Source organism: Brachypodium distachyon, chromosome 2, assembly GCF_000005505.3.
Source record: "Brachypodium distachyon strain Bd21 chromosome 2, Brachypodium_distachyon_v3.0, whole genome shotgun sequence".
Lineage (NCBI taxonomy): Eukaryota > Viridiplantae > Streptophyta > Magnoliopsida > Poales > Poaceae > Brachypodium > Brachypodium distachyon.
In genome coordinates, this window is record NC_016132.3 from 44,026,255 (window position 1) to 44,052,287 (window position 26,033).

A 26,033-nucleotide genomic window follows, 5' to 3' on the forward strand; every position below is an offset into this window, starting at 1 on the left:
CAGTGTGTTGGGCTAAACCGCTAAAGCCATCGGGCTGCAACTTAAGGCATCAATCCGACGGTGCAAAACACATCGCGAGATAAACCCACATCAACATGCTCGCTGACTCGCTTCGTCAGTTCGTCGTCTTTCCCCTGCCACTGCCGGAGAGATGCCGCCCCGGAGGCGGGATCGCCGGAATCGTCGAGACCCATCACCGACACCCTCCCACCCGAGCGGGCCACGCGATTCATCGTCGAGCTCGAGCCCCCGCCTCCGCGTCGCCTTCATCGCGCCTCTCCTGCTTCTCCTCATCCTCGCCACACTTCACTTCACCGGGCACCTCTCTCGATCCCCTCCCCATCCCGAGGCGCCGCAGACGACGCCGCTCTCCATTTATGAGCGCGGTCTCGTCAAGCTCGAAATCTCCTCCCGCGAGATCCTCGCCGTAAGGACCTCCTCCTCTCGCTCGATCCGAGCTCTAGCTGTGTGGCTTTCAAGTGCTAGAGCTCGTCGCCACTGACGCGGTGCTTTGTTTTCGGACTGCCTGGTGCCGTTGCGCCGCTGCAGGAGCACGGTAGGGTCTCGGAGAACCGGTCGCGCCGCCACTTCCCCAACCCAGTCCTCGCCTACGTGACCCCCTGGTGCGTCATTTCTTCGAGTCAGCTCCACGCATGTTCTAATTACCTCCATGAGTGCTATCCTGCACCATCACACCCACAAACTATGTGATTTCTCTTCCTCTGGAACGGGACGAGAATTTAAGTTAGGCACTTAACTCGAGGGTAACGCGTGAATGACTAGTGTGTGGCCAATATTGGTAGCGAATTGCTTAGTACTATTTTCTGCCTATAGGCTAGATCAAAAGAAATTTATTGACTGCAGCAGTAGAGAACCATAGCTTCAGATATTCTAGGAAGGGCTCAAATTGGTCCAAGTGGACGGTGTCAATTTCGATCCAATAAGCTGTTAGCATGTGCGGATATATACTTTCTGCTATCATATCTGTTCACTAACAAGACCAAGATCCACACCATGCTACAAGTTGCAGTCAAAATTATTCAGATTATTTTTAAGTTCCAAAGCAAATGTATTTTTGTTCAAAGAAACAGTAGTCTTGATTTCAAATTTGCGGCAGCCTAATTACTCATGGAGGTAATTAGAACATGCGTGGAGCATACTCCGAACAATTGAATAGTAATCTTAGAAAAATGTGAAGAATAGTAACATACAGGACTCTGCTTACATACTCTGAACAGCCTTGAAATATAGCTGATCATTGGAGGTAAGTGGGTATGAGTAATGCTTTCGTAGAATCGTCTCCAACAATTGAATAGTAATCTTAGAAAAATGTGAAACCTCAAAGTTTTCATGAAGAATTCTCTTATTCCTTTATACTTCGCCTTGGGTGCATGCTTCAATGGGTTCCCCATGCATGGTGTTACCAAAAACTGTGTTAACTACCCCCTTCAAAGAGAAGTGAATCACTTTGTTTTCTTCTGATATAATGGCACATGATTTGTGATCAACTTTGCTCAAAATCTAAGCTCCAAACTGCTTGTTCACTTTACTTAATTTGAGCTTTATGTTGCTTGTGAATGTTCACGGACAAGATCATTTTTCTTCTTGTCAAAATCTTTAATTATGTTCACTACATTTCTCGATTGGTATCTAGTTATTATTTTATGCTCATGGGATTGTCGCCTGTCGTATTTTTGACAGCCCTCTTGTGACGTCATTTATTAACCACGAGGGCAGCACTGAGTAACAATATAATGATATATCAATTTCTGGTTTGAGCAGAAGACAATATATCAGCATGCCATTTATTAACCACGAGGGCAGCACAATGCAGATAATATATCAGCACGTCTTTTTGATGGCCCTCTTGTGACGCCATTTATTAAGCACGAGGGCAGCACTGAGTAATAATAATATTTTGAAAAGAAGAAAAAGTATCCTATCGGTGAAAGTGTTTGTAGGCATCCTAGAGCTCAAGTTAATTAAAGTGAACAGGCAGTTTGGAGCTTGCCTTCTAAGCAAAGTTGATAATGAATCGTTTGCCATTATACTAGAAGCGAAGACAGCTTTTGCCTTTTTGGTATACCGTATGAGGAAATCCATTCAATAATGTGGCCAAGACGAAGTATGAGGAAACTTCCTTCAAAGATCTGTGAATTCTTGAGGTTTCACATTTTCCCATAGTTTCTTCAACTTTTTTTTAGATGAAGGAGCACCAGCTCCCGATTTCATTAATGAAATCAACAGTCACATGGTTCAATGCTACGAAAGCAATACTCGTACCCACATACCTCCAATGAACAACGATCTTTGAAGGAAGTTTTCATTTTTTTTTTATGTTTTTGTTTGTTTACGTGGTATATACGCTGCTAGCAGGTATATCCAACCATACCTCATCTGTTTACCGTATCCACCAAGGGTGGGATTTCATACTCCTGGGAGTATGAAATGGGAGTCCATATAGGCTAAGGTGGGATCTCCTACTCAGATGGCAATGGATACCCTAGAAGCGGATGTCCACGGATATTTCGCCCATGGAGCGTGGGTATGGAGCGCGGTTTCGCTCCATGGATTTTCACGAATGGATACCCGCCAACTCTCAGAGCGGGCACGGATAGTTGAGTTGATCCATGGATATCCAGTTATTTAAGGAAATAAAAATTACTGAGATATGGGGCCATTAATCATTCATATGACATATAAATATAAGTTGTCACCCATCAACCCTAACCCTTACTCTCCCTACCCCACCCCTCCCAGCAGCCACTCCTCCCCCGTCAACTCCCTCGACCCCATCGCACATCGACATTTTATGTTTTAAGGCATTTTTTGCTCCATGGGTCTCCACGGATACCCGGATATCTGGTGGATATGGATATGGACATCATTTTGGCTCCATTGATAGTTTCATGGATGGATGATGGGTGGAGAGATGGATATGGATATAGATGTGGTCTGCCGTCCAGACCTGCCCCATTGCCATCCTGATCTTGTAGTGTGAAAAGGGAGATGATCAAGCATTGATATCAGAACCTCTTCTTGAGAGAGAAATGGCTAAGGTCGGATCTCCAATCTAATATGTGAAATGTAAGGTTTTGGGACTTACTTTTGTAAGCAGTACAGATCTGGGTCTGCATATATAGTTGAAACAACTAGAATGGATAATTGTAATTTAGAAATAACCTTTGTGCCATAAACCTCAATTAGCCTGATATTTCTTGACAAGTAGTCACTCATATACACATGGTGTAGTGAATCTCTGTGCTGAGTGCATAATGAGTGCTGGTTTGTGACGCAGGAACTCTAAAGGTTATGACATGGCAAAGTTGTTCAGCACGAAGCTTACTCATGTATCACCAGTGTGGTATGACTTGAAGAGGTACCTGTTATGGCATGGCTTCCATCCCAGTATGCAATGTCCAAGTATCATTTTTTGTCAAGCTGTATGTGTAACGTTTACTTTCTTCAGTGATGGGGATAAGCTAGTTTTGGAAGGACAGCACAATTATGATGCCGGATGGGTCTCTGAACTTCAGGGTGGCGTATCTTTGGTAAACCATCTATCTGTCTTGCTTCCTATGGTGTTCCACATGTAATTGACTCATTCTCTCCAATCTGTGCATGCACGTGTATAAGTATAACATAGACTAACAACATTTTCTTATTGTTTACTCAGTATGGTAATTTTTGTATTTTTTTTTCCTATCCTTGTTCTTTAGGTAGTGCCAAGAGTTGTCCTAGAAGCATTCCCTGGTGTTTTACTATTGAAAAAGAAGTCAAGGAACAAAGCCATTGATTTAATAGTGAGCGAATGCAGGTTATTACATGTATTGTTGCATCTTTTTAGATATAGGATATCATGATTGTTATTTTCATACCTGACTGAATGTGAATAGAGATAAGGGGTATGATGGTGTTGTGCTAGAATCTTGGTCAAGATGGGCTGCCTATGGTGTGCTAGATGATCCAGAGCTACGTCACCTGGTAATTGATTTTCCATCATACCTCAGTAACCTCTAGTATTATTCTAATGAAGATTTTTTGCTTGACCATCTCAATGTCAGTCCCTGGCTCCATGCATTTGCAGAGTCTTGTCATTTATATGGTTTGCATCCTTTTATCATTATTGAATCATTACTTTACAAAGTTAGTTGAACAAACTAATCTGTAAATACCTCTATGATTATGTTACCAAAATTCCCTGTTGATTTAGCTTGTCTTGACCTTTGGAACATTGGACAGTTGGCATCCTCTTGTATCTCACAAACTGCTAGTGCACATGCCTTATAGTTTCCATACTAAATGCTAAAATCTCATGCATTTAGTAAATGAGGGAACACCAGCTTTGTTGCAAACTTTTATTAAATTCCTAATCAGGTTGCCACGGGGAATCCAGCTCGAGACCACCGGTCGTGCTGGCTTGCCACGCCTGTCTTACCTGAACATATCCCACCTGATATCCCTATCCCAATCCTAGCGTGCACCCTAAGATCACTAAAGGAGATTGTAATTACCCTAAGTTCCGTAGTTGGAATATGAAGGTAGCCAAACATGTCTTATCCCCAGGGTCCATCTTTGGCAACCAAGGAAGCCCTTTGTGTTTAAGGCACCAATTCAAAGGGATTACAAGGCAATCTGACTAAAAAAACATGACAACTGTACAATGTAACATGGTAAAAAGTATGGTACCAAGGGAATAGTACAGCTGGTATAGGTCAGAGCAAGCATTTGATTACTTTACAACCTGCAGTCCAATTGCAGCAACAGAACAAAAAGGCTGAATATGGTACCAAGGGAATACTGCAGCTGGTATAGATCAGAGCAAGCCTTTGATTACATTAGAATCCATAGTACAATTGCAGCAAACAGAACAAAAAGACCACAAGGGGAATGCCATGGTGGCTTGGTGGGGTTAGCTGCTTCCTGTCATCATTCTTGTATTATCTGTAATTCTGTATAACGTACATTCTTAGAGGGGTGGGAGGCTTTTATACTGCTATGTTATTATTGTCGTTGTTGTCATTGTTGTTCTATTTGTTCATTTATACCTCGTATACTTTTTTGCTGCATGGCGCAGGCACTTCAATTCGTTAAGAAGCTGGGGGATACTTTGCATTCCACCCGTTTGAAATCGAGTACCAGGAACCATTTGGAATTCATTTATGTTATCCCAGCTCCGCGAATGCAAGGGCTAAACAAACAAGACTTTGGACCAGAAGATCTCGTGCAGTTGGCTGACTCAGTAGATGGTTTTTCTCTGATGACATACGACTTCTCTGGACCACAAAACCCTGGCCCCAGTGCACCTCTGAAGTGGATACGTCAGTCTTTAACAACACTTCTCCCAGCCAAGGATTCAGCTTCTCATATGATATTCCTTGGAATTAATTTTTATGGGAATGACTTCGTACTTTCTAAAGGTATATATGCCTGATTTTCACATCCTCGCTATTGAAACGAACGAAGAACATTTCTATGTAGCCATATGAAACAGATAGTCCACCCATGTTTCTTTTGCATCATGTTTGCTTGAAATTTGACATGACTGACATGTACTGTGACATTATACGGGCATGATGTACCATTGGTATGGCACATTTTTTAATTGCTCGATACATTATGATACTTGCTTATAGTTTATGTTCGACATGAATTTGAGAAGATATGTTTCTTATGAATGTGTGTATACAGGTGGTGGTAGCGCTATTACTGGAAGAGATTTCATTCATTTACTTGAGAAGTACAAGCCATCTTTGCAGTGGGACGAGAAAAGTTCAGAGCATTTTTTCATCTATTCGGATGAAGGTGCGAGACATGCTGTATTTTATCCTACAGCAATGTCACTTTCTGTACGTTTGGATGAGGCTAGAGAATGGGGGACAGGGCTTTCAATATGGGAGATTGGGCAAGGTTTGGACTATTTTTTCGATATTCTGTAGATGCATCTCATGTGCAACTGTTTTGAAGTAGGAGTATCAGTCAAACAACTACTGCTGTATACATTGTGTACATTGTTTATTCTTTTAACAGTTGAACTTTATTATCTTATAGTGGATCACACCTTCCTGGAAACTTTGCGATAAATGACACATGAAGCTTTCCCTTTTATTGAACAGCTGAATCAGTTTCCTAGTGCTCCTTGGCCTGGCTACCACTAAGGGCTTGTTCGGTTAGAGGATTGGCAGGGATTTGAGCTAAAATTGAGGATTGGCAGGGATTTGAGCTAAATCGAGGATTGGCAGGGATTTGAACTAAAATCTCAACAGTCCCTGCCAATCCCCACCGGTATTGTTGCAACCAAACGAAGCCTAAGGTAGGCGTCAGCACCTGAATGGCTCAGGCGAGGGCCGTGCACGGTAGCACGGCGACCACCGTGGCTGGCGTGTTGGAGCTGTCGACTGTTCCTAGGGTGAGCGTAATGGCAGTGGTAGTGAGTTAGTGACGTGCGCTCCTTGGATCTGCCGGCCCTTTGGACTGTCCATGGCGGTGGCAGGGAGGTGGTCGGCTCGGTGCGGGCGTCGCTGCCAGCATGGTGCTTACCGGCGGGCAGCGGGCTAGTCTCTAGGAGAAGTGCTGTGGAGGTGACATGCTCCTGGCATAGTTTGGCTAGATGGTCTTCCCATTGTTATAGTTTTGCACGGTTGTCCGTCAACCAAGCTCTTGTTTAGTTTTTTGGCCTAGTTTTTCTTGTAAAATAGGTTAGTCTCCTATATAAATCAATAGGAACATTATGGATCTGCCAGTCCTTTGAAGAGGTTTCGTCACAATAGAAGTCTCAAGTTTTATTGACTGTACAATTTGACAAAATTCATAGCTATCCTACTTGACGTCAATATAGTAGCAGTGCAATCTGACATGGAGGTCAAAGAATTACGAGGGCATCATCAAACTTTTGTACAGGGCTTTCAGCTAGCAACTCAGCAATCACCATGTAGCAGTTCTTTTATTCACTGCTAGTTTTGTGACCACAAGGAGGAATAAATAGTTTCGAGAGTTGAGAGTAATATCCTGCTGTGGATAAATAGCATCAGATTATTGGCGAGTTTAATCACTAAAATGGTCACATCAGATTATTGGTGAGTTTTCCATCACATGAGCTATGACAAGAGTTACATCATCAATCAGATGAGGATAAGAAACAGTTACATCATGCTCATACTTGAGATTTGTGAAAGGAATCAAGAACACTTGCATCATCAATCTGACTTTGATAGGTTAGAGCCATGTACCTTCCACACAACACAACAGAAAGAACCCTTACAGGAGTTATGAATGATAGCAACAACCATAGTTCCTATCTTCGGCAGGCCTTAGTCACGTGACCCATTGCAGTCGAGCACGGCCTGCTCATGCCAAACTCCATTTAAGTTAGCCTGCCATAGCTTAACCATGCCATCACCTCCAGTCGATGCAAGCGTCATCCCGCCCATGTCCCATTCCAGTTGCCATACCTAGTCGGATCTCGGACGTGAGCAATAGGATGTGAAGTGCAAATGCACTGAATAATAATCATAGAGAACAGCTTAACATGGTGATACTTATCCCAACTGATGAGTGAGGATGGAAGAACTACAAGGGAAACAAGCCACTACTAGTATAGAGTTTTAGTTGTTTGTTTTCTCCTTGACACATGCAACGGTTATACTAGCGTTGTTCCACTATCAGAAGATTTGTCAACTATGCAGTTTCAGATATTATAAATACCATATTCTCCAGAAAGGATATGATAATACAAGAAACGCAATTCCAAGACAGAAATTAAATTTGTCATCTCATACCTCCCCATCATGGCCGGGAAGTACAGCAACATTCTCTGTTGACAGTCCACGATCAGCTTCAGGGTTGAAGCCTGCATGCCAGATGTAAATTCCTTTGCAGGTTGCGACTGCTATGATCTCATATGGTCTGAAATATAGTACATGGAAATTATTAGAATCACGTAGTACGGCAAAACAACAAACTGCTTGGACAAAACAAAGAACCACAAATGACAAAAAAAAAATACTCGGATATGAGCACGGAGAGATGATGATCTACCCAATTGCCATACTCTTTAACAAGCCCATCCCAAGACCACCCAACCATCCACAAGCCTTAGGTCTGCTTTCAGCCTTAGTCTAGCAATCATGTTGAACACAATCTACCCATTTGCCTGTTCCCTGATTGCTAGTGTAATGTGATAAATCATAGGACAATATGTAAACTAAACTAAATGGAGCAAGTCTAAGACAAAAACATAATATGTTAACCATGATCAACAAGGACTGAAAAAAATGGCTGGCCAAACTAATAAGAAAGGTAGTCTATAATTAGATGAGATATCAAACTGTACTTATATGTTCCATTCACTTGGTGCAATTTTACAGCAGAAAAACAACTTGAACATCACCAGTGGCTCAAGCATTAAACAGTCACCCGACCAGTTATTTTTTCTAATATTAAGTCTTCTTTGGTACAGTCAGTTAGAAATACAAGATGCTTATCAACAGTGAATATCAAATATTCCAAATGTGATACACATTGCAAAGGCTTGTCATGCTTTCTCAAGATGGAGCACTAACCTGCCAATGTTAGGAGCCCATGCTACAGCATGTACTCTATCTCCCTTATCCTCCGATGAACCAAGCTCAATAAGCGGAAGCCAGCGCTGGTGAGCTTCCTCAAACTCCCAAATCTGTTAACCATTTCATTAATTCAGAATATTGCCATAGACAAATACCAGTCTATGAAGTAGGAAAAACACAGAGCTGGCTGGTGTTGCTCATCACCGCAAAAACAAAGCTTCATCAAGCAAGGGTTCAAGTTCCTTTTGTAGACTCAATCCACAGTGATCACCCTAATAACACGTTCTTATTTTAATGTTCTCAAAAGTGAGATAGTATAAGAACAGATTATTGCTGGGATGACGTTGCAGAAGTTTCTAGACTTCATAATGAATGTATGGCAAACAAGGAAAACTGTGCACAAACCTTGCAAGAGTTAAAATGTGGAGAGTCTGAATTGAAACCAATAACAAAACTAGCCTGCTGGCCTTCGCCTCTTCTTGGACTCCACGCAATTGATGCAGAAACACATTCTGGCTTCCCATTTCTGGAAACAGGATCAGTAATGTTCTGGAACTCTGCCTGACAGTATGTTAGGAATCCGAATTACTCCTTTTTTTCCAGAAGACCAACAAGGAATAATGAGTTTGCTAATTTGGATAAACATGTATTCCACTGCAGTAGAAAGGAACTAAAATAGAATTATTGAGAACGTTGAGAAATGTGGACCAAATTTGGATGAACCTGAAGCTGCCACTTGTCTAATTCCAATGAATCCAAGAGCTCGTAGACCTTCACTTGGCCATCTGAGTATGCAGTAACCTATGAAGACCAGCAAGAGTTACTAATAATTAGTGATGCACATGCACTACATGAAGAGTTAACAACAATGTGAAAGCTTTCATTGCTGGCTTGCTGAGATGAGTGTTTTGTAGTTACTATTTCTCAATTTTTGTTCTGCTTAAACTTTGTTCATAGCATTTGCCACGTTTAGGTGTTGACTTTCTTTATTGTGTTTTTTTCTGGTTTGGGAGCTGTAGAGAGTACTCCATTTAAGTAGCACTGAAAATGGAGCAGACACTTCTGATATTGGGGAAAAACAGAAACGGAGTGAAAGTACAGAAACATAACAAGAATTGTGTGGAACGGAAATGGAATTTTCTAACAGAAACAGAAATGGAAACGGAAGGTCAATTTCCAGCAGAACACCCTCAGATTCAGAATTTTCAGTTTCCATAAATATAGAAATTTAGCCTGTACAAAGCCCAATCGAACAACCTATAGACATTCGGCCCTATCCAAGCCCCATCCAGCCATCCACATCAACCCACTATAAAGTATAAACATAATCCCTCTCCCTGTCTCCTGAATCCCTTGTACTTCGCAACCTCTTGGCGGTTTGGCCCTCGCATTTCCACACCTTCACAGCACCGCCGGTCACCATCAACCTCTCATGGAACCATCCTCCACGGCTCCACCTCCATGCGACCATGCCTGACCCCAGCACATGCTTCTTCATTCGCACGGTGGCGTGGGTGTTTCTGCGCCACAAAAATCATATTTGTAGTCATCTTGGCAATTGAACTGGTTTGTTGGGTTCGTGATGTGTTTTTACATGATTTAAAGGGGTTTTCTGTTCCAGCAAATATTCACTTTTGTATCCGTGTCCGACTGTATTCACTCTGTATCCATTTCGGCAGTATCTTCTTCCATATTCGTTTCTAGGACTCTATCATTTTCACCTCCACTAAAAAAAATGAGGAAACAAATATTAGCACTCAGTTCTGCCCATTTTCGCTCCGTTTTCACCCCTACATGTAACCATCTACTGTACTCAGTTTCCTAGTTTCGATGTTCAGTAACTGAAACAGGGGCACGCCTTTCACCAAAGCAAATAAATTCAAAAGAAGTGGCTTGTACTGAAATTTAAACGATGTTCGAAATAGAGTTACAAATATGCATGTGAGGATTGAAATGGGACAGTCGGTTCACAAATCAGGTGTTAGGACTCACCATTTTCAGGCTTGACAGCAGTAGACCAAACTGTACATTTAGTATGTGGGAATTGCCACCCTCGAAGACTTTACATTTCCTCCAGGTTGGAAGTTGATCATCTGTCAGTTGAAAAAATACTTATTAGGTGTCTTTTCTAGTAGGTCCCATCACTAAAAAAAGGAGTGCAGTACAACAATGACAAGTGTACTACATATTTACCTGTATTCTTATAAATATAAATGGAGCAGAATGCAGATTTCATATATAAGAAGTCGAGCCAACAAAGGCAATCAACCTTAAAGCTTGTATGCATGATTATGTTTAACATAACTGATTTTATTTGTTCTCATTGGTTACAATTCCAATTTTGTTAATTTAACTTTTAAATGTTCGAGATCCAAAGAGTCCCTAAAGTTGCATTAAGGTCAGTTAGTATTCCATGCTAAGTTGTACTGGGCTGCAAATTCTAGTTAAAAATTCTTCTTACAGTTCTAAAATTGGGTTGTGATGTATCAAACAATATTGTCACTGAAGTTCTTTAAATCTACTCAACTGTCACTTGTCAGTACTAAATGAGCCACACTATATCAACCATGTATATTTGATGGGCACCTTGAGCTAGTTATGTAGATGGAGAAGCAACCAGATCAAGATCAATGGTCTACGGATGGTCTCCAAATTCATTCTCAAACAATGCATAAGCCCGTTCAGACTTCCAAGTGTAACAAAAGCTAATAACAGCACAACTCTCTCCATCATGAAACTGCAAGATAGAAACATAAAAGAACATAAACAAACATTAAAGAGAACAAGAACAACTGACCTTCAGCAACCTCCTCCCACAAAGACAGTGTCCCATCAGCACAGACACAAGCTATAGCATCTCCGTACTCCGGAGGAAGCCATACAACATTCACAATGGCACACTCATGGGCCTGATCCAAGAATGATCACATTTGAAAACAAGTAGCACGCTCGCACTCAGTAACAAAAAAAAAAGGAAGATGCAATGGTTAACACAGATAAATGTTGTTCCGACGCCCATGGTACTCCATCTCCAGCATACTTTCCAGTAAGTTTCAATTCTACATCAGAACTCTGATCTTGCACAAAGAGAAGCATTCCAAAGATATATTGCTAGCTTGGTGCATCAATTATATACTCACATATCCCATGCTCGATTCAAAGCAAACAAATTGCCGCATCCCAGAGCAAGGACCTGGCAATCTTAAATAGATGTGATGTGCGCGTGATGCCGTACTAGGTATGCAGAATCGAATACTTACAAAAAAATCTCTAAACTTGCACTAAATCCGGACGGGTTCATGTGAAAGCACAGCCAAGTACTGATCCCAGTACTAAACCACCTGAGCGGAAGCATAAGAACAAGACGGTGGGCAGGTGCCAGCCATGTGGTGGGGTTTAGGGTTTCAGTTTTACGGTGGTGCAGGAAGCGGACCTGCCACTTGGAGGAGGGCGACGGCTGCGAATCGTAGACGGAAACGGACCCATCGACGGCGCCGGCGGCGAGGCGCCGGCCGCAGTGGTTCCAGCCGCAGCACGCGGCTCCGGGCCCCAGCTGAGCCACCTGCCTGTCCGCCATTCTTCGCTTCGCTTCCCCTCCGGACTCCCGAGTCCTCGTGTTCGTCGGCGGCGGCTAGAACGCGTGCCTGCCCGGAGGTAGTTTGCCCGCACCGGGTTGTGTTTGGGGAGCGACTCGTGGAGGCCCAGTTGGACGTACTTGGCTGGGCCTGTAGGCTGGACGAGAATTGGGCATTTCCTTAAAAACAAAATAAGGCAGCTCGTTGCGACCTTGAAGTTGATCTAAAAAAGACAGAAGGGTAGAAATTCAGGAATTGGAATTATACGGCAGCAATGTCTATTGTTTGAATGACAAGGAAAATCGAATCGTGTGCAACCGAGCAATTTTGTGAGTAACTTTAAGTTGTGAAAAAAAAGTTGCATGACGTCCAACTTCATAAAATACCCATTTTCAGGAGAATCATTTAAAAATATCAAATTATAAGAAAGAGAATACTATATGACATACAAAAGAGCACTAAGCAAGAGCAATTGAGCAAACCAACGTCACATACGATACAAAGCAAACCGTCAAATTAGGTTCAACCTGCACCCGCTCTATTGGCCGTATTGTACATGCTCTTACCCTACCGAAGAGGAGTAGCATGCCATCGAGATGCAGCGGTTATAGCTACTAGTTGCACGCACACATTGAATAGTCAGCATCACAGCGTTACGTGTATTTCCATGGTGCCCATAAAGTTTGCAATTGGCCAATATACACAGATGCCTCTCGATGTTGTGCTAATGTCGAATAGAACCTGGAACATAGATCGAATATATGCATCTATTCTCGCAAAAAAAAGAATATATGCATCTATTGCAGATTTTTTTTTCAGAAATTGAAAAGATGCCTATCATCTTTTCTTTTGATCAAATTTTAAGCCAGACGCTTACTAATCTGGTCCGGGAAGTCCAAATTTTCAGAAATCCTGTTTTCACTTGACACGCGACGCCAGCTCACCTGACACGGGACGCCAGCTCTTCATCCTAGCGATCGATCCTCTGTACCGGCTCTTCCACCTCGCCTCGCAGCAGCAGGTTCTTTCTCCTTTGCCGTTGCGCTCGGCAAAGCTTCGAGTCTCTCTCTATGCGGATGATGCGGCGATCTTCATCAACCCCACCGCTCAGGACTTGTATGCCACCCAATGCATCCTTGAGTCCTTTGGTCAGATTTCAGGTCTCATTACGAACTTCTCAAAGTCCTCTGTGCACCCCATCTGTTGCGATCACTTGGACCTTGACCGGCTGCTCCTCCCTTTCCCAAGCAGCCGCATGGGTTTCCCATGCTGTTACTTGGGTCTGCAGCTTCATGTTCGCAAGTTGAAGCGGATCCATGTCCAGCCCCTCATCGATAGACTTGCGGCTTGCTTGCCGAGGTGGAAGGGGGGCATGCTTGCGTCAGCTGGCAAGCTTACCTTAGCCAAGGCGGTCCTTTCGGCCATTCCGATCTTCCACACTACGGTGTTCCCCATTGCCAAGTGGGCCATCAAGAAGATGAATAAAATCACTCGGTCGTTTCTTTGGAAGGGAAAAGAGGAGGCGAATGGTGGTCATTGCCTGGTCAATTGGTCAAAAGTTTGTAGGCCAAGAAACCTCGGAGGCTTGGGCGTCCCTGACTTGGAGAGATTCAGTCGTGCTTTGCGTTTGCGTTGGCTTTGGTTCGAGTGGACTTGCCCGAACAAGCCGTGGGTTGGTACCCCCCCCTCCGGTGAACAAGTGCGATCGTGACCTCTTCTCCGCCTCCACTGTGGTGCATATTGGGAACGGTCGTAAGGCCACCTTCTGGCATGACTCTTGGCTTGATGGTGTCGCTTCTAAGGTCATCGCTCCTACCATCTTTGTCATCACAAGGAAGAAGAACCACACTGTTCATGATGATCTCACTGACGGGGCTTGGATCCACGCCCTTAGGGGCAAGATCTCCAACGAGGTGCAGCTTGACGAGTTCGTCTCCCTTTGGCAGAGGCTTCAGGTCGTGGTCTTGCACCCTGACACCCCTGATTCCATCACTTGGCGTTGGACGTCCGATGGCATCTACACCTCTAGCTCGGCGTACAAGGCCCAATTCCTTGGCTCCATCCACGCCCAACACATTAATATTGTTTGGAAAGCAAAGGCTAAAAACAAGTGTAAGTTCTTCGCGTGGCTCCTCGCTCAGAACAAGATTCTCACCGTCGATAACCTCGCCGTTAGGGGCTGGTCACACACTCCGGGTTGCTCCCTTTGCACCGAGCCTCATGAGACCGGGACGCATATCTTCCTTCGTCGCCCCTTCACTCGCCAGGTGTAGGATACTGTCCTTGGCCACTACGATCTCAACATCCTTAGACAAGTCAAGCTCTCTGACTACAATGACACTATTGCTTGGTGGATCCCTGCCTTCAAGGCGATCGACAAGAACAGAAGACGTGACTTTAATGGGGTGACTACTTACATCATGTGGAATATTTGAAAGGAGCGCAACAGGCGTATTTTTCAGGCTGTGCCCACCCCAGCTTTTGTCGTCGCCATGATGGCCCGTGACGACTCTCATAAGCTTGCTTTCTCCCCCGTGACAACATAGTTGGGTCGGTTCGGTGTTTTCTCTGACCTATCGGTCAACTGTGCTTGTTCCGATGGGCGGCGGTTTCTCTTTCGTTTTTGGCTTTGCCTTGTGTTGAGACCTCGGTCTCTTGTACATATACTTTCTTCTTTATCCTAATATTGCATGGGAGAGCTCCTGCCTTTCTCCGCAAAAAAGACGTCGTGATGTTTATTTTGAATTGTTTTACATGGTCTTTTGGTAGTTCTGCTGGAGTTTGAGAGAGTTAAGACTGATAAATAGACTTACTCATTTAGATTTCTTTTATAGAATCCTTGATATTTTACTCTTAAAAACATTCAACGTAGCATGTGCGGTCGCCTGGTTGGAAGTGGATGAGACTCGTAGAAGATGAGAACATATGCAAATCCGAAGAAATACCAAATCCTTGATATTTATACTCTTAAAAATATCAAATACGAAAGAGAAAAAAAACATATGCAGGACACACGCGTCACCACGAAGAACACTAAGCAAATGAACGTCACACTCACATAGATACGCGCAAATCATCAATCAAATCAAAGTTCAAACGGCACCCGCTCCGTCGGCGGCCGGATGATCATCGATCGCCTTGCCGCCCTTCCACACGCCGACGACTGCCGCGAGAGCGCGCTGCTGCGGCCCGCCGGGCGCCGACGCCATCTGCGCCCCATCCCGCAGCCGCCCCGCTCTCTCCCTCGCCGCCGCGCCCTTCTCGCCTGCCATCAGCTCCTTCACGACGGCCGCCACCTCGTCCCTTGGCACCACGCTCCCGGCCTCCCTCGTCCGCGGCCGCAGCGCCGTCCGGGCCCTCTCCTCCAGCAACACCGCGTTCATCCTCTGCTCCGCGTACAGCGGCCACGCCACCATCGGCACCCCCGCCGCCGCGGCCTCCAGCGCCGAGTTCCACCCGCAGTGGGACACGAAGCCTCCCACGGCCCGGTGGTTCAGGACCTCCACCTGCGGCGCCCACAGCGGCACGACCAGCCCCGTGGCGCTCGTCCTCTCCACGAACCCTTCCGGCAGGTAGTTCAGCGGGCTGTTCCCCTGGTCGGCGCCCGTCGTGCCGAGGTAGCCCGCGCTGGGGTCCTTGTCGCTGGGGAACTGCACCACCCACAGGAACCTCTGCCCGCTCGCCTCGAGCCCGGCCGCCAGCTCCGCCGTCTGCTCCGTGGACAGCGTGCCGCCGCTGCCGAAGCACACGTACAGCACCGACCCTTCCGGCTGGCCGTCCAGCCACCGTATGGAGCCGTGCTTGCCAGCCTCCTCGGAGCACGCCCGGACGAACGGGCCGACCGCGTACGCCGGAGGGTACAGGCCCTTGTCAGAGACCTCCTTGAACGCAGCCAGCGTGTCGTGCTCCATGGCGTCGAAGGTGTTGACGAGGAAGCCGTCGGCGAGGAGGTAGTCGAGCCCGAGCCCGACCATGAGCGGGTAGACCGGGTCGGACCGGTTCTGGAGCGGGTCGACGAGGTCGGCGCCTTTCAGCGGCACGGGGCAGCCCGGGAGAACCACGGGGTCCGGGAGATCGCGGCACTCGCAGGCGGTTGTCCTGGCCAGCTCCGGGGTGTAGAGCAGCGAGGCCAGCGACATGAGGCCGGAGGTGTAGAAGACGTACTTCCGCGGCACGCCGAGCTCCGCCGCCACGGCGAGCGCGGCCGGGCAGAGCATGTCGGTGAGGAAGGCGGATACACCCGCGGGGGAGTCGTCGAGGAAGGAGCGGAGCAGGACGCGGAGGTGCGGGAGCGAGCGGCGGGCGAGGGTGAGGATGCGGGTGACGATGTGCGCGTCGGATGGCAGGTCGTCGAGGGAAACCTCTGGGAGCACGGCCACGGAGACGCCCGGCGGGAGGGAGGCCTGCAGCGGCGAGGAGTGCGAGGAGACGCTGGCGTAGGTGATGATGGTGGCCGTGAAGCCGTGGTGCGCGGCCAGGCGCGTCGCTAGCTCGAGCACCGGGAGCACGTGGCCCGCGCCGGGGCTCGTGAGCAGGACGACGTGCGGGCGGGCCGTTGCCATGGCAAACTTGCTCGGTGCAGAGAGTAGTATATCACCTGAACGTGGTACGTTTTATGCTGCAGAGTGTGTTGCTACAACGGGATGAGCACTTCTTGCAGTGCAGTGAAGTGGACTGAACATTACGGGTAAGCTACTTTTGGGGTTGCAATTGATTGGGGTCTTTTAGTGGGCCGAATGGAACACGCTGTCAGATTTTATAAGAGAAAATTAGCAGCAGGTCCCATGTCATGTCATGCCCAGATAATCTGATCACGTGGGTACGTTTAATTAATTTAGGCTTCATTACTAACAAGTACTCTCCTAATTTCCAGAGAAGTCGCTGTCTAGCTACAACATCAGCTGTCACGACCGGAGTAGCCTGTTTGTGACAGTCGCGGTTCATTTACCACGTGTATAACTTGAAAATGGTGAAGGCAAAACTAGCGAAGGGATCAAATGACGCATCGAAATCATACTGTGAATCGATGGGAGGCCATATGGCATGTGGCGAGATTTTCTTTTTCTTCGGAAAATGGTGAGATGGTACTCGTACCACACATTGGATCGTCCCGGCCGGGTGAGATTTCCAGGACGCTGCGTCACTGGCTCACTGCTGTACAATAGTCGAACCGGTCGTGTCGCTAGCTTCGCGGATCATCCCGGGTTCAGATTTCCAGCACGGCACGGCAGGACGTTTGTCGTGCGTGTCTGAAGGTGACATGCCATTGGGTCCATATACCCTGTTTTAGTACCTTGTTCCTCTTACGCGCACATCGTTGAAAAATGCTGCCACGCGCATCGCTGTTGCACGCATGGACGCCCGTGCGAGCGAGCATGCACGTCAGATGCGGTGTACCGCGCGGCAAGCATGCCACGAGTAACGAGTTAGTTGCATGCTGCAAAATGACGGAGCCCCCAAGGTTGCTAAGGGGTGCTTTCAAGGCGACTTAATGAGGTTAGGACGATCTGGTTTCTGTCGACCGTGACTTGTTTTGGATAACAAGGCAGACAATTGTCGCGCGTGTCTTGTCGGTCCCATCCATGCCAATAATGTAGTTATGGGACGTGTTATGCAGAAATACATCTGCATGGTTGCGTCGATTACAAAGTAAGATTCTTTTTTGTAAGACTAACCATTGGTTGGGTAGTGTACCGAGCTCAATAAAGATACTACAGATTTGACGTTGTTTGTGTCTCAAGAAAGACGAATTATTTTCAAGTTATTGGTGTAATTCTCGCTACATAACGATTAGAACAGGGGCTGACCTAGAAAAAAATTGTATGGAGAGTCAAAATTCCGTCCAAAAGAAATATGACAGGTGGCCCCAGGTGAAAAAGTAGCTGAAAAAAAAATACAAAGGTGGTGTTTTGTCAAGGTGAGAATGAAAGACGTGGCATTTGTCTAATAAAACGGAAAATGCGCGTTTGAGGTAACTACAAAGAAAGATGTGACATTTTTTTCAAATTTCTTCGGAAACTGTAAAGTTAAAACAAGCGGTGTCCGGAACCTGAAAAGTGAAAACAAGACGCAGACCCCCCCGCAGAAAAAGAAGAAAACAAGACGCAGACGATTCCGTGCGTTAGTTGGGTCCGGCTGGACCGCTGGAGTGCTAGACCGACCGTCTCGTTCACGGAATCACGGTGCTTTGAGTTCTGCTTAGACTCGAGTCGAGCCCGATCACGTCGTTCTCCTCTCACTCGCTACCCTCCTACCCTACAACGGCCACTCCGTCTGCCTCTGGCCTCTACCAACGCCGGCGCTGCGGCGAGGTGAGCCCAAACCCTCCGATTCCCATTCCCTTTCTTCTCCGTGGTTGGCACTCTCCCCTCTCTCCTTCCGCAGTATTGTACTGATCCTTGCGCACCTTGAAACCCTAGGTTGGTTGGTTGCGGCGTTGGCCAGTAGGCAAGTGGGCGGGTTTCGCGCGGGCGGCGGCGGCCCGTTATGAACTCCAGCAAGGGCCCTGATGGGTATGTGATGCAAGCTCCTCTCTCTTCCTCCTGAATATTGTCTGATTTTGCGTGGTACTACCAGCGAACGATGGTGGCAATTTATTGTGTTTTTTTTCCATACGCTCGCAACTCGTTCCGACCGCGTTCCATTTCCGAAGCCAAGCGCCCCAGCATCTGCGTCGCGACCAGACTCCTAATTAATACTGCCATGTCAAACACCAACACACCAAACAAACAAATTACGCACAAGCTGTACCTTCAGCGACCACCCTGACCACCGCCAGAACCTGTAGGTCCACCGATCTGAAGCCTTCTCGTCTGTGTTGTTTTGTGGTTTTCCGTCGTGGGCTTCTTTGCCAGGCCTATTCGTGGGTTCTTTGCCTGGACTATTTGTGGGCTTTTTTTTTTATTTAGGCTCTGTGTAGTCCATGGTTATAGGCCTTTTGTTTTTTATTTGGGCTGTGTGTGATCCGTAGCAATGAAAGTGGATGACAGCAATTTCTTGGATTTTTCTAATTTTTATGAAATAACTCGTCATTGTGTGTGTGTGTGACAGAGAGAGCCAGAGAAGGCACTTTACTTATCTACTGTCATCGCTGGTGTTGTTAGCGGAGCTCATTTGTTAAGAAAGGAAAATAATTTGTTTACCATAATTTTTGTATTCTCACTTTCTTAAAAATAAAATACTATCTGTCTTTAGCACTATTTTGTTTATTCTCAATGAAGAGGCATACAATTTTTTGTGCCTTCCTTCCATGATTTTCTTGTCGGTGTTAATCAGGATGGTTGATGTGCGATTATTTGTTGTCCAATCAGAAGTTTTGATCATCCTTTTTAATACTTTCTTAATTTTTTTATGAACTTGCATTTCCGAAAACCGCGGCCTACAAATAATACACGTGCAACTGTAATGTTAGGAATGTGTAATTGGGGTAAGTTGCACATTCCTGGATTTTTACTATCTTTGTTGTCGTTCATGATGGTCCATTGAGCATTAAAACTTTTGATTCTTCTTTTATAGGGTTCTTGTCTTTTGTGCACTTGCACATTGGGAAAATTGTAGTTGCACAAAATATATATGTGCAACTCTATGTGCAAAGGAGACAAGTTGCACATTCATAAGATTCCTTTTGTTGCATTTTTATATGTCCTCAAATTTTTTTATGAACTTTTATTTCTAGAATTCGTAGTTTACAGAAATAATATATGTCCGACTTTAATTTTATGAACGTTCAATTGGGTAAGTTGCACATTTGGCATTCCTATTGTTTTTGTTGGTATTATTAATTGTGGTTCATGGCCTCATGGGCATTAAAGAATTTTGGTTCTCATTTTTTATAGGTCTTGTCTTTTGTGTACTTGCACATTGCAAGAATCATAGTTGCACAAATATCATATGTGCAACTCTAATGTTAGGCATCAAAGAGTTTTTTTAAGCTAAAAAAGAACTCTAATGTTAGGCATGTACAAGGGAGATCAGTTGCACATTTCATTGATTAAGATTGCACGAAATTTTGTTGCAATTTTTATGTCCTTCACTTTTATGAGCTTGCATTTCTGAAAACCACAGCTGCATAAATACACTAATTTTAGATGTGCAATTGGTGTAAGTCGAACATTCCTGGCTTTTTTTTGTTGCTCTTGCTCGTGGTGATTCTTGGGCATTAAAATTTTGGTTCCCATTTTGAGAGGTCCATTTATTTTGTCTGCTTGCACATTGCGAAAATCGTAGTTGCACAAATTATATATGTGCAACTCTACTGTTAGGTTTGTGCAAGGGATATATGTTGCATATTTCTAAGATTAAGATTGCACAGCTTGCATTTTCCATGCTTTCTTACTCGCTTTATCACTGGTGTCGATCATGACGATTGACGTGGGATTTGTTTTTACTATAGAATCCTCCAAATAACTTATGTAGCATCAGAACTTTCTGTTCTCATATTTAACCCCCCAATTGCACGTTTGTATGACCACAGTTTCACAAATTATTTGTGTGTGATATTATTTTGAGAAATGTGCACTCGTGATAAATTGAATATTCTTAAGATTAAGAGTGCATAAATTTTTTCCATACTGTTTCAAAAAAATCGTTGGTGTGGCGCGCATTGATTGACGCGGGCTACTTTAGAAAACAAAATTCAGTTTCCTTCAATGGTGCTTTAGCTTTTTTTAGAATCATTGAACTGTACCATTGTTTGTTTATGCCAGCTGTACCATTGTTCAAAAACATATTAGAACGCTATACTATACTTGGTGTATTTTTTTGTTGTTGCAAAAAGTCAGTCAGCCCACCTTTATGAAATTAAAAGCCCACTTAAAGTCCTTCATAATATATGCATGTTTGTTTTTAGGCTTCTATCGCCTAGGCTGCACTGTTCGTGAAGGAGTGCAGGTCGTCCAAGTGGTACAGAAAAAGATCCGTTTGTTAATAAATGGAAGGCTCAATAGAAGCCTAGTTAGATACTAGCAGTGGACCGGAAGTCCACTAATCTAGAAACGCAAAAAAAGCTCAAAGACAATAATATCACTGGACTGATTAACATCTGACTCTGATGCTCACTAGTTGCAACAGTCGACTGAGAAATAAGATTTCCTCAGTTGACTGAGGTCCAGATGCACCCAAAAACTAATGATGAGTATATTCTCACTATGAACAAATACTGCAAGACAAGGCTACTCCCTTACCCATTTTTTTTCATGTTGTCTTTAGTCGATACAACATCATGCCAGATCAACCTACCACAACCACTACTTGATTTTTACTAGTATCTTAGCTTTGAACAACTGTTTGAAAGAAAGATCTGTCCCCAAAATCGGAAAGGTGTGCATACATGCTTTTGACTGTAATTTTAGAGGTCATAGTATATCTCCATTCTCCATTGAGGTTTGTCAGATTCATCATTTAAAGCACAACTCATCAACTTGTTCATTCAGCCATTCTGTAAACTAGAACTGCCACCTCCTCTCATGCATCTGGTGAACTGTCATCCCCTGATCATTGCTAAGTTCTAGAGCTCTGGAAATTGAACCTTTGAGTCAGTGGAACCACACCAACTTTTTATGCAATCTATCGTTTTTGTTTCTCAATTTTGGTAGGATTCGCAAGGAAAGAGCTTTTAGGAAGAGTGATCAGAGCATAGATAGCCTATTTTGCCAGCATGCATCTGGAGTAGGTTCAGCAGATAACTGTCAGGGGAGAGACAAGGCCCCTAGCCTTGCCAAGCATGCGAAGAATGAGTTGTATGAGTCATCTGAGCCGCAGTCACAGCGAATGTCTATGGATATGGAGCCTCAGCCTGTTCATAACAGAGATGACCATTTTGTCTGGCCCTGGATGGGTGTTCTGGTCAATGTGCCTACTGAATGGAAGAATGGGCGCCATGTTGGAGAAAGCAGGAACCGGTTAAAGGAGCAGCTCTCACGCTTTTGCCCACAGAAGGTTATTCCTTTGTGGAACTATAGAGGCCACACTGGGAATGCTATTGTTGAGTTTGGAAAAGACTGGACTGGTTTCAATAACGCGCTTGCCTTTGAAAATCACTTTGAAGCAGAAGGATATGGCAAACTGGTCCGGAAGACACAGAAGCATAGGGGCTCGGAGATGTTTGGATGGGTTGCAAGGGCTGATGATCAAAAATCTCCAGGGACGATTGGTGACTATCTGCAAAAAAATGGTGATCTGAAAACTATTGCTGATGTTGAGAATGAAGGTACACGTAAAACTGACAGACTGGTAGCCAATTTAGCTAGCGAGATTGAGGTAAAGAGAAAGCACGTGGAAGAACTTGAATGCAAGTACAATGAGAAGACTACCTCACTTGACATGATAATGGAGCAAAAGGAGCAGCTCCTCCAGGCCTACAATGAAGGTTTGTTGATCCGTTGCTATTTATATGTCTGTTATGTTCTAAGTATCAGCATACATGCATTTGTTTCCTTTTAGCATGCGTTGATCTCAGCTATTTATTGGCCTTTTGAACTTTATTACCAGAAATCCACAAGATGCAGCAACTTGCTCGTACGCATTCACAGAGGATCATTGATGAGAATCAGAAGCTTCGTTCAGAATTGGAGTCCAAGATGCAGGATCTTAGCTTAAGATCCAAACAACTTGATGAGCTAGCTGCCCGTAGTAACTCTGACAGACAGAACCTTGAGCAAGAGAAGGAAAAGGTGTGTAATGTTTTGTTTGTATTATCGAATTCTTGCCTACGGATTTATGGAACTCTGTTTTACATCCTGATTTATGGTTCCCTATTTTTTCCTATTCGGGGAGGATGGTCGCTTTCTTCGGTACTTGTTTACATAGCCGTTCATGTACAATACATTTGTACTACTTTTAGTTTTTTCGTCCGGCATTGTCTTTTCAAATAATACAGTGCAGAAGGTTTAGCACTATGGTTTTAGTGTTGGGAAAAATGCAGGGAGCATTTGCTTTGCAGTGAGGTCATGGTTCTAGGGACAAAATGTAGGATGCTATTAGGTAACTTGCCCTTGGTGTACTGTGAATATCACTTATGTCAGAGTGTTGCAGAACGGGATTAAAACCAAGCATCTTAAGATGGCGACAATGGAGCAACAAAGGGCTGATGAAAATGTGCTGAAGCTTGTGGGAAAACACAAGGTTTGTGCCTTAGTATATTGTTTTACATGTGTTTTTTAATTTTTAAACATATTTTGTAATTGATTTTAATGTGCGGAATATGACAACGTAGAGGGAGAAACAATACGCTTTAGATAAGATCATCAAGTTGGAGCAGCAATTGAACGCCAAGCAGAAGCTTGAGTTAGAAATAAAACAGCTGCAGGGAAAATTGGAAGTAATGAAGCATATGCCAGGGGAGGAAGACTCTGAATCAAAGAAGAAAATCAACGAACTTAGTGAGGAGCTACAAGATAAGTATGATGAAATGGATGCAATGGAATCACTTCATCAGACTCTGCTTATCAAGGAAAGAAAAAGCAACGATGAATTGCAAGATGCTCGGAAGAAGCTGATAGATGTAAGTTACCTCATTAATTCACTTGCACTTGTCCAGTATTGTTTGCATAACATGTAAGATTGTTCTTGATCTATTGCATACTCTGCAGGGCTTGCTGGATATTATAACTGGCAGAGCAAATATAGGCATTAAAAGAATGGGCGAGCTTGATCTGAAATCATTCACAGTTGCTTGCAAACACAAATTGTCAAAACAAGATGCAGAAGTTACTGCTGCCATTCTTTGTTCAAAGTGGGAGGCTGAGATTAAAAATCCGGAATGGCACCCTTTTAGGGTTGTCATGGTTGATGGGAAAGAAAAGGTACAAATCTCTCTACCTTATCTACACATCCACTTTTCCCTAATAGCTTGTAATCTTGAGTCAGCAATATCACGGTGGACTTCCTTTTGGAAACACTACCATGGTAAAAGGACCACCAAGTTATTTTAGTTCCCTAGGTATTCTTAAATTGATCTAAAAAGGAAGAAAAAGAGCAGGAATTCACACATTATAATTTATAAATGGGGAAAAAGACCAAGTATATTGATCAAAGTTTATCAATGGTAGATAATAAGAAGAGAAAGAAATACTGCCATAATATTAACATCGAACTTATGGTTTAGGTCTCCGAATAACGTTATCTGAATCTCATCATATTTGTGTCCTTCCTAAAAGCATTAGTTGCATTATCAACCCAGACCATTTTCCTTTTTCTCCATATATTTTAAAAAGTAGTGTTCTTTTCAGTTTCCTCTGAAGCTGATGCCTGATAGCCACTTCTCAGCTCCAATACCAGTCCTATGTTAATTTGTGAGCTTTTGAAATTTACTTCTGGAGCTATATGTGGAGCAATCAAACTTTTTACCAAAAAAAAACTTACCATATGCACATCAAACTTTCTGAAATTCACTTCTATCACATGCATGGAAAGGTCCTGGTGCAGTTTGTTCTTGTTTTCTTCATGATGTATTACCTTATAATGAATTAGTTGTGACTTAAAGTTAATCATAACATGCATAAACTGGTTTTGATCAAAATATTGTGTTGTGCTGTAGTCCAGACAACTCTGCAGTTCCTGTCAGAATACTTCGTTAAATTAACAGCTAAGGCATATTAGTGGACTACAAGTTTGAAGCTGTCAATAATTTGTTGATCTTTCATTTTTATAAGGGAGAAATATAATTTATCTCATGGTGCATGCTCTGGTGTAGGAAATTCTTCGCGAGGACGATGAGAAGCTGCGAGAACTGAAAGAAGAGTATGGCGAAGAAGTCCATGCATTGGTAACAAATGCTCTGCGTGAAGTTAATGAGTACAACCCCAGTGGTCGCTATGCTGTACCAGAGCTGTGGAACTATAAGGAAGGCCGGAAAGCAACTCTGAAAGAAGTCATCCAATACATCCTGAAACAGTGGCGGACGCACAAGAGGAAGCGATGAACTAGCTTTCCTGAAATACCGAACTAGACATGCTGTTGTTTTAGCTTAGAGCTGTGCGACTCTTGATGAGCAATGTTTATCTGTTACAATTGTCTGGTTGTCGGAGTTTAGCTGGATATTTAATCAGGTTAATTTCGATGCTGTGAACTTCAGATTGTGAACAGCCTATGCTAGCTGTCACTGCACAATGTTCCATGGAGTAGGCGAGTATCATACATTTTGTGGCAGACATTTTGCTACGGATCACGTCAATTTTCTGGGTTTACATTCTGTGATGCCCAGCATAGTCTCTTGACACGCGCACTTGCTCACAGCCTCAGACCAATCCGGCTCCAGCTTCACGCCGACGTCGTCACCCTTCCACTTGCTAGCCACCGCGTCCAGCGCCCTGCGAGCCGGGCCATCCGTCCCCAAAGCCTCGGCTACGGCCACCCCCATCTCCCTCCACAGCATAACAAATGGTTGCATGCGAGTACGAGTTTTTCCATGTTTGGTGAAACCGTGTAGAGAAGGCAAAAGCACGAGATCGCAATTTCTATCAGGATTTGGTAGCACCTCAATGGAAATAATGAAGCTATGTGATGTGTCCCTACCTATCTATCGTCCATGACATGAGGGATGAGGCCACTGAAAACAAACAGGGTGCCAGGGCGGAGCCACGCAGATTCCTCGCTGCTGACTTGCTGAGCATATATAGTTGCTGCCTTGCAGCCTTGCAGGCCTCCCCAATACACCGGGGAACACTTCGTTGTGCGTTTTGGCCGCCGGTGCTAGCTGGTAGCTGATCAATATCCCGACTTGACAAGTTACCAACAACTATTTCCTCCCCATATTAAGTAACATTTCTTCTTCCAAGCACGTAGTAACATCCTATATAAAAAAAACTCAGGATTTTATTGTAGTATTATATTAGTTAAAGCAAGCACGCCTTGCACGAGACTTACATATAAGTTGTCATGCGTGGCGACGTCAGGC

The 26,033-nt window shown here is 44.4% G+C and overlaps 5 protein-coding genes across 5 annotated transcripts; 3 read left to right on the plus strand and 2 right to left on the minus strand.

The window, feature by feature from the left end:
• The first annotated feature begins 79 nt into the window (after positions 1 to 79).
• LOC100832772 (chitinase domain-containing protein 1) lies at positions 80 to 6,108 on the plus strand. The gene is made up of 8 exons (XM_003569329.4): positions 80 to 427; positions 550 to 623; positions 3,299 to 3,379; positions 3,470 to 3,551; positions 3,720 to 3,817; positions 3,897 to 3,984; positions 5,078 to 5,420; positions 5,692 to 6,108. Exons 1-8 carry the CDS (start codon positions 152 to 154, stop codon positions 5,937 to 5,939), a joined length of 1,290 nt encoding a protein of 429 aa, XP_003569377.1. The 5' UTR covers positions 80 to 151; the 3' UTR covers positions 5,940 to 6,108.
• A 935-nt stretch (positions 6,109 to 7,043) lies between these two features.
• LOC100832457 (protein SEH1) lies at positions 7,044 to 12,283 on the minus strand. Its single transcript, XM_003569328.4, has 8 exons — positions 11,998 to 12,283; positions 11,362 to 11,473; positions 10,557 to 10,657; positions 9,288 to 9,365; positions 8,970 to 9,125; positions 8,562 to 8,674; positions 7,779 to 7,905; positions 7,044 to 7,451 (listed from the first exon to the last, which is right to left on the minus strand). Exons 1-8 carry the CDS (start codon positions 12,139 to 12,141, stop codon positions 7,311 to 7,313), a joined length of 972 nt encoding a protein of 323 aa, XP_003569376.1. The 5' UTR covers positions 12,142 to 12,283; the 3' UTR covers positions 7,044 to 7,310.
• A 1,382-nt stretch (positions 12,284 to 13,665) lies between these two features.
• On the plus strand, positions 13,666 to 14,412 carry LOC104583303. Its single transcript, XM_010235161.1, has one exon. It carries the CDS (start codon positions 13,666 to 13,668, stop codon positions 14,410 to 14,412), a length of 747 nt encoding a protein of 248 aa, XP_010233463.1.
• A 653-nt stretch (positions 14,413 to 15,065) lies between these two features.
• Positions 15,066 to 16,872, minus strand: LOC100821096 (hydroquinone glucosyltransferase). The gene has a single exon (XM_010233732.3). It carries the CDS (start codon positions 16,699 to 16,701, stop codon positions 15,232 to 15,234), a length of 1,470 nt encoding a protein of 489 aa, XP_010232034.1. The 5' UTR covers positions 16,702 to 16,872; the 3' UTR covers positions 15,066 to 15,231.
• Positions 16,873 to 18,293: 1,421 nt separating this feature from the next.
• LOC100821394 (factor of DNA methylation 1) lies at positions 18,294 to 25,323 on the plus strand. Its single transcript, XM_003566847.4, has 8 exons — positions 18,294 to 18,450; positions 18,559 to 18,651; positions 21,733 to 22,505; positions 22,628 to 22,809; positions 23,171 to 23,260; positions 23,352 to 23,639; positions 23,728 to 23,940; positions 24,831 to 25,323. Exons 2-8 carry the CDS (start codon positions 18,626 to 18,628, stop codon positions 25,056 to 25,058), a joined length of 1,800 nt encoding a protein of 599 aa, XP_003566895.1. The 5' UTR covers positions 18,294 to 18,450; positions 18,559 to 18,625; the 3' UTR covers positions 25,059 to 25,323.
• Positions 25,324 to 26,033: the final 710 nt, after the last annotated feature.

Excerpts from the sequence above, each read along its gene's own strand:
- LOC100832772 (XM_003569329.4), top strand. The coding sequence starts at position 152 with ATGCCGCCCCGGAGGCGGGATCGCCGGAATCGTCGAGACCCATCACCG. Across the intron at positions 428-549 it reads CCTCCCGCGAGATCCTCGCC|GAGCACGGTAGGGTCTCGGA; the intron begins GTAAGGACCTCC and ends GCGCCGCTGCAG. Across the intron at positions 5,421-5,691 it reads TGACTTCGTACTTTCTAAAG|GTGGTGGTAGCGCTATTACT; the intron begins GTATATATGCCT and ends GTGTGTATACAG.
- LOC100832457 (XM_003569328.4), bottom strand. The coding sequence starts at position 12,141 with ATGGCGGACAGGCAGGTGGCTCAGCTGGGGCCCGGAGCCGCGTGCTGC. Across the intron at positions 11,474-11,997 it reads CGCCCTCCTCCAAGTGGCAG|GCCCATGAGTGTGCCATTGT; the intron begins GTCCGCTTCCTG and ends TTCTTGGATCAG. Across the intron at positions 10,658-11,361 it reads GTGGGAGGAGGTTGCTGAAG|ATGATCAACTTCCAACCTGG; the intron begins GTCAGTTGTTCT and ends TTCAACTGACAG.
- LOC104583303 (XM_010235161.1), top strand. The coding sequence starts at position 13,666 with ATGGTGGTCATTGCCTGGTCAATTGGTCAAAAGTTTGTAGGCCAAGAA.
- LOC100821096 (XM_010233732.3), bottom strand. The coding sequence starts at position 16,701 with ATGGCAACGGCCCGCCCGCACGTCGTCCTGCTCACGAGCCCCGGCGCG.
- LOC100821394 (XM_003566847.4), top strand. The coding sequence starts at position 18,626 with ATGAACTCCAGCAAGGGCCCTGATGG. Across the intron at positions 18,652-21,732 it reads TCCAGCAAGGGCCCTGATGG|GATTCGCAAGGAAAGAGCTT; the intron begins GTATGTGATGCA and ends CAATTTTGGTAG. Across the intron at positions 22,506-22,627 it reads CCTCCAGGCCTACAATGAAG|AAATCCACAAGATGCAGCAA; the intron begins GTTTGTTGATCC and ends CTTTATTACCAG.